Source organism: Pteropus medius, unplaced genomic scaffold (genome assembly GCF_902729225.1).
Source record: "Pteropus medius unplaced genomic scaffold, Ma_sr-lr_union100, whole genome shotgun sequence".
In the NCBI taxonomy this organism is placed as follows: domain Eukaryota; kingdom Metazoa; phylum Chordata; class Mammalia; order Chiroptera; family Pteropodidae; genus Pteropus; species Pteropus medius.
Genome location: NW_024340696.1, coordinates 33,358,323 through 33,367,740, shown reverse-complemented (window position 1 = coordinate 33,367,740; position 9,418 = coordinate 33,358,323). Strand labels below are relative to the sequence as shown.

At 37.0% G+C, this 9,418-nt stretch overlaps 1 protein-coding gene and 1 pseudogene across 1 annotated transcript in view; one reads left to right on the top strand and one right to left on the bottom strand.

Moving 5' to 3' along the window:
• Window positions 1-9,418, bottom strand: part of DCBLD1 (discoidin, CUB and LCCL domain containing 1) — a 63,950-nt gene that overhangs the window by 12,858 nt on the left and 41,674 nt on the right. The window contains exons 5-6 of the mRNA XM_039871083.1: window positions 8,224-8,296; window positions 2,715-2,848 (exon numbers count right to left, since the gene is read on the bottom strand). Of these exons, the coding sequence (XP_039727017.1) occupies window positions 2,715-2,848; window positions 8,224-8,296 (207 nt within the window). The remainder of the gene's footprint in view (window positions 1-2,714; window positions 2,849-8,223; window positions 8,297-9,418) is intronic.
• Window positions 8,826-8,944, top strand: LOC120609479 (uncharacterized; annotated as a pseudogene).

Sequence of the window (9,418 nt, the reverse complement as noted above, 5' to 3'; positions counted from 1 at the left end):
CAACGAATTTTAATTTCAAATTATATACAGCAACTTCATATGTATTAAGCCCAGTTGATGTAGCAGACGTAACTGAGAACACGTTTACTTTTTAAAAATAGGTTTAATTAATTACTCTTCAAAGGTAAAATAAAACCAACTAGTACAAGTTAACCTTTTTAGTATCCTATTTTTCTACAAAAGCAAATGTACACAAACATAGGCAAGAGATTCTAAAAAAACAGATTTAAAGCCAAAGGCCAATTCTTCCTTCTTTTTGAAGATTGCAGCACCCAACAAATCTAGGCCACAGCCTGACACCTTCCTGAAATAGTATCAACAGAAGAAACCACAAAAAATATTGAAAAAAAATTCTCAAAAGTATCAACAGAAGAAACCACAAAAAATATTGAAAAAAAAATTCTCAAAAGTACCAACAGAAGAAACCACAAAAAATATTGAAAAAAAAATTCTCAAAAGTCAAGGTCAAGATGACATTTAAAGTTTCCTGTGCTTAAGCAATCACTTTTACGATAAATCAGGACATAAAGTTTAATGTTCTAAAGACTTTGAGGAAAATACATAAATAAGAATATATATATACACATACTTGCGTATGGGCATATTTATATAATACATGTGTACATATATAAATTTTCATATATATAGTACATATGTATGTATATATATGTGTATACACATACATACAGATATATTTGAATGCATCATAGTTTAAATATATGTGTATACACATACATACAGATATAAATTTTATTTATTTGATTAAGGATCTTAGTTTCTAAAGGCATCCTGTGCAATCTTTTAGATCTTAACCTTTGGCAAAATATGGGACTAATTTGTCTTTGAATGTTCAGGTAATATGAAAGAATACTTTGGGGTCTCTTATAGCTAAAAAATCCTATCCAGAGGGGAAAGTAAATGGGAAGGTCATGGAAGGAAGAGAACACAAATGCAGAGATATGAGCCTGACCATCTGAGCATGCAGTACGGGCCCTGTCCTTAGTGGATGACGGCCTTTTATAGGTTACAGAGCATTGATTGCAATGCTTGTGAAAGGGCTGGACTGGAACAACCTCTCCAGATAGCCCCACCTATAACCCTAAACCCAGAATTGCCAGTGGGAGCCCTGCCTTTTCTCCTTAGCCATCTACCAGCCAGCCCGCTGAACATAAGCATGGTGTGCTAACAGGGGCCACCACAACTCTCTAGTGTCCTTTCCCGGGTCTTGACTCTACCTCTATGTCCCCCTAAGGCTTGGGTCTGCCTTCCGTCAAACCCAAGGCTTGCCTCCTTCATGCCTTCCATTAAACCCGAGGCTCGTCTCCTTCATAAAGGTACCAAACCAACTTCCCCAGTTTCAGTCACAGCTTTCCCTCCCTGGTGAGCTCAGGCCAACAACCTCAAATCCTGAAATGGGTTTTAGTCTCAAAGCTCACTTGTGAGTTCATAAATTGGTTCTCTGAAACGTAAAATACATTTTCCTATTAAAAACAACGTTATAATTTGTGGTCAGAATCCTTATTTGACCCACAATATTACTAAACTACAATGCATTCAAATAGAAAGTAGTAGGGGTGAGGACAAAATTATTGTTTAACTTTCTCAAAATGACATCAGTCACTGTATTTATGCTAACTTGAGAACCTATCTACCCCTACAAGGTGATTATTTTTTAACCAGATAAGATAGTCCACGATCCTTTGTAAGAATGGAACAGTAAAATATGATCGTATTCTTTCTGCATGCAAGAGGAGATTAGGGCCAACTGGTGGGGGTAGGAAGAGATCTCCACACAGGCTAGTGAGTGGTAGAAGATAGAGATTCTGACCTACTTTTTTCAACTCTTGGATCCTTAAATGCCTAAAGCCTCTGTTTTGTGCCACATCCTTAGAACCAAGACCATATGGTAACCTGTCCAAAAACAACACAGCTGCAGCAGTGGGGAGACCTTTCCAGGGGCAGATAGAGAGTAAGGAAGAGAGAAAAACAGTGGCTTGAGGAGACCTTTTCCCTCACTAGGAGTCCACCCAAGGGAGCCTCCCTCTGGACCATTCCAAGTTGCCCCTTTCTATGTGTAGACCACTAGATGGGCCTTTATTTAGTCCTGATGGCTCTACTTTTCCACTCCAAGAGCTAAGGAAACCTGAAAGCATTAAAAGCTGAGGCCGAAAGGTTTCAAGTAATTGATATACTTTTTTCTTATGAAGTTAAAAGAGCAGAGGATAACACCAAACAGAGAAGTTAACGTTAGTAAAAGCCATCTTTTTTTCACTTCCCAACAGTCATTCACTAAGAGATTGTCTCTAAGGGTCTTCTGGGGAGCTCCGTGGTTCTATATGAGTTTACTTAAGTCCCCTAGTCTACCTTCGATATCTTTGATAATACTGATTAACCAATAAATTACTAAAACTGGAAAAACTAAAAAGGAATAAGCCTTTGTTCTCTCCCACTTCAGCACCTGAGTAGAAATACTCCTCCGCCCTGGGACTTCAGATGCATGCCATTTTAATTTACTTGTCAGCAGAACCAGTGAGCTTCTGTATTGCTGCATTTATCTTCCACACAGACATCATAAATGCTGCTCTCAGCACTCACATATTTTTCCCAGTTGAAAACCCTTGGTGTCACATGTCTTCTCTTCTTTCAAAATTGAGAGCTGATTAATTATGCCTTTGGGGTTACCTTCCACTCATAACAAAAGGCAAAATACTTACTCCCTTGAGAGCACACCATTGGCCATGGTTCCTTCATATCGACTTATCCCTTTGCGCTGAAGCACGCTGATCTGACCACCCAATTCATCAGCGATTATTCCTGCATGGATGGCGGCTTTGCACAATAAAGAGGTCTGAAACGGAGCAACATCATCATTCCCAGCTTATTCAAGAATACATTTAAAATATAGTGAGAGTTTTCCATTTTGTTATAACTTGTTGTCAGGATCCCTATTTGATCCATGTCATTGTAAACTATAACTCATTTCAATAAAAAGCAGAAGGGCGAGGAAAACAAATTATTGTATAACTATCTCAAAATGACATTGGAGTCACCGTATGTATGCTAACTGGGTAACCTATCCACCAGGTAGGTAAATAGGTAATTTACAGTAGTAGTAGCCCCTCAAACAACAATGCCTTCCAGTAGCCATGCCCTTGTGTACTCACCTCCTACTGGCCATGTGCTGCTGCAGATAATGTGGTCCAGTCAACTACTACACATAGCAGTGAGGCCGCCATAGACCCTGCGGCCTCGGGTGCCCCACCACATGACTGCAGCTGCAGGAGCAATTCTAGGCAAGGGGAGCTAAGGAACCAACTGACCCACAAACTCGTCAGCAAATAAACGGTTGTTATTTTAAGCCACTACATTTGGGGTGGCCTGTTCTGCAGAATTAGACCATTGATCAGTTTCTTACAATTGGCTTATGAGATATACATACTGAGGATCATTTGAGAAGATGAACCTTCCATACCACAGCTTCATTTTACAATTAATTCAGAGATTTTAAAAGGCATCAAACACAAAATAGTAAAGTCAGAACACTAAATGGAGCAGAAAACTTCATGAGGGTCTTAGACCGGTGATGAGTAACCCAGGGCTCATGGCCGCCACCTCATTTCTGGAACCCTCTCTGAGTGGGTCAACAGGGCTGTTGCCTGGTGTGACAACCCAAGCAGGAGCACCTGCCTGGATGAATAGCAAGTGGCCCTGTGACTGAAATTGGCTTGCTGGGAAGTGGGGCTGGAGGAAGGACTGAAACTTTTCCATGAGGTGCCTAGGTCCTAGGTCTCCATGAGCACAGATCTGTGTGGGAGGATGATTAGATAGTCAGCCCAGAACTGAGTGGTTGAGAAGCATCATTTTCTAAATAAACTTCAGCAATGCTCCTCTTCTCCACAGTGGCTAATGCCAAAAAGAGAAAAGCAGCTCATAAAACTGCATCTCTGTAATTGGACTTGGGAGCTTCTCTTTGTGTTAATGACAATGCTGTTTACCTTATTTCAGTGGAAAATTTCTCTTGGATTTTGGTCACAATATTAGGAGGACCAATGAGACCAATTGTATTTTATAATTAACAGGGTTGCAATAAAATTGAGTTTTGTGATGTTTAGAAAGCTCATATTTCCCAAACTAGTTTGGATTTGGCAAAGTGAGTCACTTTTGCAATAATCGCTGACATAGCCAAAAAAAGGGGGAAGATTTCCCGACAGAGAATATGAGAATGCTAAAACAGATGCAGATACTACCCTTCTTGATTTTGGAAAATAAAAAGAATTAGAAGAAGAGAAAAAGATAGTGTTAAGCTATATTGGGAGTTGGCATTTTTATTTTCCCTAAATTTTCTTTTCTTAAAAAGATTTCTTATCACTATTTTAGACTCTTGAAGTAAAAAATGGAGGAGCCAATTGTAATGGAAAAATCATGAATTTAAATTCATCCTGGTTCTGCCTCTAACTCTATTAGGTGTGTTTAAGTCATTTCACTGGTGTGGGCCTGGCTTCCTAACTCATCTGTACAACAGAAAGCCTGGACTTGATGATGTCTAGTATCATTTCTAACGGTTGTCACCATGTGATTCTAAAGGGCACCCTATGTCCCAAATTATAGGGTCCAGCAGGACAGCCTATTTCTTTCAGCCCTGGAATGTGGTCCAGGGGTCCGCTAGGCAGCTAATTCCAACGGTCCCTGGGGTCATCTATCTTCCTTGGAATTTGGTCTGGGATGCCATGGTCTTCATTCCAGGTTCCCTGCTCTGTGGTGAGCTCTCATTGGACTTGGAATGTCCCAGGGCCTCCTTAGTTATAAGAGGGCAGGTTCACAAGACAATGAGCCAATAAGACCTATCAGTATCATTGGCCAATAAATATTCTCATTTCCCACAGTACCTAATAATGAGGGAACCCAATGGTATATACCTCTTTAATGTATTTATAAATTGCAGCTTTATAAATACTAAATGCATGGCATAGGATACACCTCCAAGAGAATAACCAACAGATCTGGCTATCATATTATTATTATAAAATTATCAGCCCTTTCCAAGATTTTCTTTAAAAAGCACTCTCTCACCCAACCAACTTAAACAAAATTAATGTTTACTTAAATTGGGTCCTTTGGGGTATCAATTTTAAAAATCACACTCATTTAATCTGGTTTTTGAAAATTCCCTTTTGAACAGTGGTATGATTGATATTTTGATTTTTCTAGCTAATTTTGAGGTCTAAGTCTCACTGAAATGTAAATACAAGAAAGTCACTTGCCTCAGTTAATTAGTAAATTGTCTTAAATTCAAATAAAATAATTTAAATGTAATTATTCAGGAAAGGGAATACAAGGAACATCAGAGAAGAACACCTACATGGCTCACGCAATTACAGGCTGATGATATTAAACATTTCTGAGTTCATTAAGCCATAAAGATGGCAAAATAGATCAGTATGAGGTAAGACTAAAACAGCTTTCAAAGCAATTAGCAAATCATTCCAGAACCGGAACACCTGTTTAAATCTTCCTTTAAAAAAAAAAATCAATTTGTACTAAAAAGTAACAAAAAAGTATTAAAATAAAAATTAATATAAAAATAAATGTTTTAGGTTGTATTTAATAAAACATGAATAAAGCACGTGTTTAAAAATGCCAGTGGAATGTGGTAAAGTGTTAAATTATAAAATATATTCCACATGCTATCATATAAATTGTTCCTATGTTGTTATAGTCTTCATAATTCCCATATAACATTTTCTTTACAAAAGTTAACTGCATTCATTATAGAAATGTTGGAAAATAGGGGGAAAAAATCACTCATATTGCCATTGCCTGGAGATAATCATTCAACATTAATGTATTTCCCTCTAGCTTTTTGTGGGTGTGTATGATAGGCCTAATTTCTCCTCTGTTCCTTCTGAACTGGGAGTACATTATATGTACTGTCTTTATTTTACGATACTTCTTGAATATTTTCAAGGAATGTGTAATTTACTAAAGTGACTTAAGTGATGTCTTCCATGTAAAAGCAGATGGTACGTCAGCAGGCTTGGGATAAGGTGCCAAGAGAAAAACTGTTCTAGGGGCTTTTTATTTCTGGTTTCCAGGTGAGGCAGATGTTAAAGAGACATCTACACTACTTAACTGGCATGATAAGCATACACAAATATAGATGCCTTAATGCATCGGTCAAGGGGATAGAAGAATCACAGAATCTTAATCCAAAGAGACTTTTAAAGATCTCCTGACACTTCCTGACACTTCCTGACAGACCGTTCCACACATATACAGGCCACCTCTGACAAATGATTATAACATTTGCATTTGGCACTTTCTTCAGGGAGTAGGGGCTTGCTGTTTCTTGAGACATCCTATCCCATTTTGCACTGCTCAATGATTCCTTATACACAGCTGAAATTGGCCTCCCTATAACTTTCATTCATTGATCCTAGTTCTGCCTTTTGAAACAACACAGAATGAACCAATTCCTTTTCTATAATTGCTTTTTAAGACAACATATTTCTTCCCTGAGACAGAGCACCTATTGTCAATAGATTCTCTGATAATTGACAAACTCTGTCAAATTGACCTACAGGATATGCTTTAGTCTAGCAAAGACTTGCTACAACTGAAAAGCATTTCCTAAGATGAAGGCACCATGGAAGACAGACTCTAAGATAACCCCCATGATCTGCCTCCTGGTATTCCCCATGGTGTAATCCCTTTGAGTGTGAGTGGGAGCTGTGGCTTTCTTCTAATTTATAGAATATGGCAAAGGTGATGGGGCACCACTCCCATGATAACATGGGAAATTCTCCCTAGACGGCTTTGAAGGAGCAAGACATTGGAAAGGCCCACATGGCAAGGAGCTGAGGACAGACTCCAGCCAAAACCCAGGAATAAACGGAGATCATCCATCTGACAAATTCATAAGTAACTGAATGCTGTGAAAACCATGTGAGCTTAGAAGCAAATCCCTCCCCATTCAAGCCTGGATGAGACTGCAGCCCCAGCTGACACCATGGATACACCCTTGTGAACCCTGAAGCAGGGAAGTAAGCTCAACCATGACCAAACTCCCAACCCACAGAACATGAGAGAGAATACATGTACCGTTATAAGTTTCTACGTTTGTGGTGATATTGTTATACAGCAATAGAGACCTAATACACTTACAATATTATTATATACAAAAAGGAACTACTCTGATTTCTTTGAAGAGATTAATTTTCAAAATACAAAATTTCCTGCCAGATAAGATCATTCTAAAAGCAAATACTGTAAAACCAGTTAGTGAGTCAAATAGGAAACCTGTTCGTAGTATTTGCAGTTGTGTACTCAGATCTACCACCCAGGAAACTATTTACCTGTTACACTGAAAAAGAAAGCTCTGTCAAGAGCAGGCAAGATAAACAATGAAAGTAAGAAAAAATGATGCTATTTCTCTTATTGTACATAATTCTCAGGTTCTTTGCATTGTGCAGGAAATAATAAATAAAAGCTTTCTATTGTTAGCGGGAAAAACTATACTTCAATTTTTTATTTCTTTTAATTTCCTGCCATCATTTAGGAACAGCCTGAGACAAGTATATCTTCAAATTGAGGCAGTATAAATCATTTTAAGGTTCAAACAATTTACAGGACAAATGAATATCCTGTGTCAATCTCATAAAGACAATACATGAAAAAGGAATTTAAAAAAAAAATCTGCTGCTTCTAGAATCAGGATGCGCAAAAGCAAAAATTAAAGCCAAGTTTCCCTCCTCCCCCACTGGAGATGAATTATCAATCTTCTAGAACATGTATGTTTTCTCTGTGCACGAAGATGCATGTCAATAACTCTTAGAAAAGTAGCATCACTCTACAGATTTTGACATTTCTAATAACTCAAGCCAATTCCCAAAGCTAGAAACCTATTTTAAATAGCTATGTAAAAATTTTAAAATCAGATATCAGATTTCTAAGACAGAAATTTATAAATAGTAAGAAATGAAGGGTTTTGAATCTGGAGACAGGACATATACTTTAGAAAAATGACTCCTTATAAACTTAATTTTCTCTGGGAAAATGTGTATAACCCAGAAGGTCTCATTAGGCATAAGAAATTGGGGTACAAGGAGGGAGGGGAATAAAATATAAGAAGACGGCAGATGGTTTCACTGGTCCCAGACACAATGTCAATTCTTCTGTGATCTTTTTAATTTCCTCCCTGCCATAAAATTACCCTGAATCACTTACATCTCTATATCCATCCACCACATTCCCAGAAATGTCTCCTGCAATGTCTTTACAACCAGCTGGGCAGAAATTGCTGGAAAAGAAAATTTAAAAATTTATATTTTATTAAATTTAAAGGTATTAAATTATAATTAAAAGTATTTACTCTCCTCCATAAAATACGTGGGAAGGAATAACTTGCTTTAATGACAAATCAGAAACCTGATTTATGAAAACACAGATTAATCTAAAATGTTAATCTGAAAGAAAGTTTTACACAATAATTATTTGTTTTATATAAGGATTTGTTATAAACTCTATTAAACAGTGAGCTTCCCTCATGTATCTTAATTGATTATAAGATGTACAAGCAATAGTTTTAAGAAAAGAGAAAGTTTCTAAATGCTATATATAGCATGACCTCATTTTCATAAAAAGATGTTTAAAATATAGAAAATAACAACATATTTTTCATGGATAAAAAGAAGACAAGGAATTATATCTCTGGATTCTGGTAAAATTTTGAAGAATTTTCATTTTCTGTATTAACATCTTGATTCGCTCAACTTGTACTATCCAATGGGAACATAATAGAAGCCACATATGAGAATTTAAATACTCAAGTCTACGGCCATGCCACCCTGAACATGCCCGATCTCGTCTGATCTGGGAAGCTAAGCAGAGTCGGGCCTGGTTAGTACTTGGATGGGAGACCACCTAGGAAGACCAGGTGGCGTAGGTGTAAAAATAAATAAATAAATAAATAAATAAATGAATGAATAAATAAATAAATACTCTAACAGCCACATTAAAAAGTAGAAAGAAACAGAAAAAAACTAATATTAATAACATATTTAACCCAATATATTCAAATTTTATCATTTTTACATGTAATGAACAGTAAAAATTATCAATGAGATGTTGCCTGCCTTTCTTTCTTTTTTACTAAATTGTCAGTATCTGCAGTATATTTTATACTTACAGTACAGTTCCATTTGAACTAGCCACAGTTTAGGTGCTTGACAGCCACACATGGCTAGGACTGGACAGTGGTGGTCTACATTAGTTATGAATTACTTTTGTAATCAGAAAAAAAGGTGTATATGTATTTTCAGCTTTAGTGAGGTATAACCGACAAAATTGTAAGGCATTTAAAGTGTATATTGTGGTGATTTGATTTATGTTACCCATTTTGTTAACACATTCATCACTTATT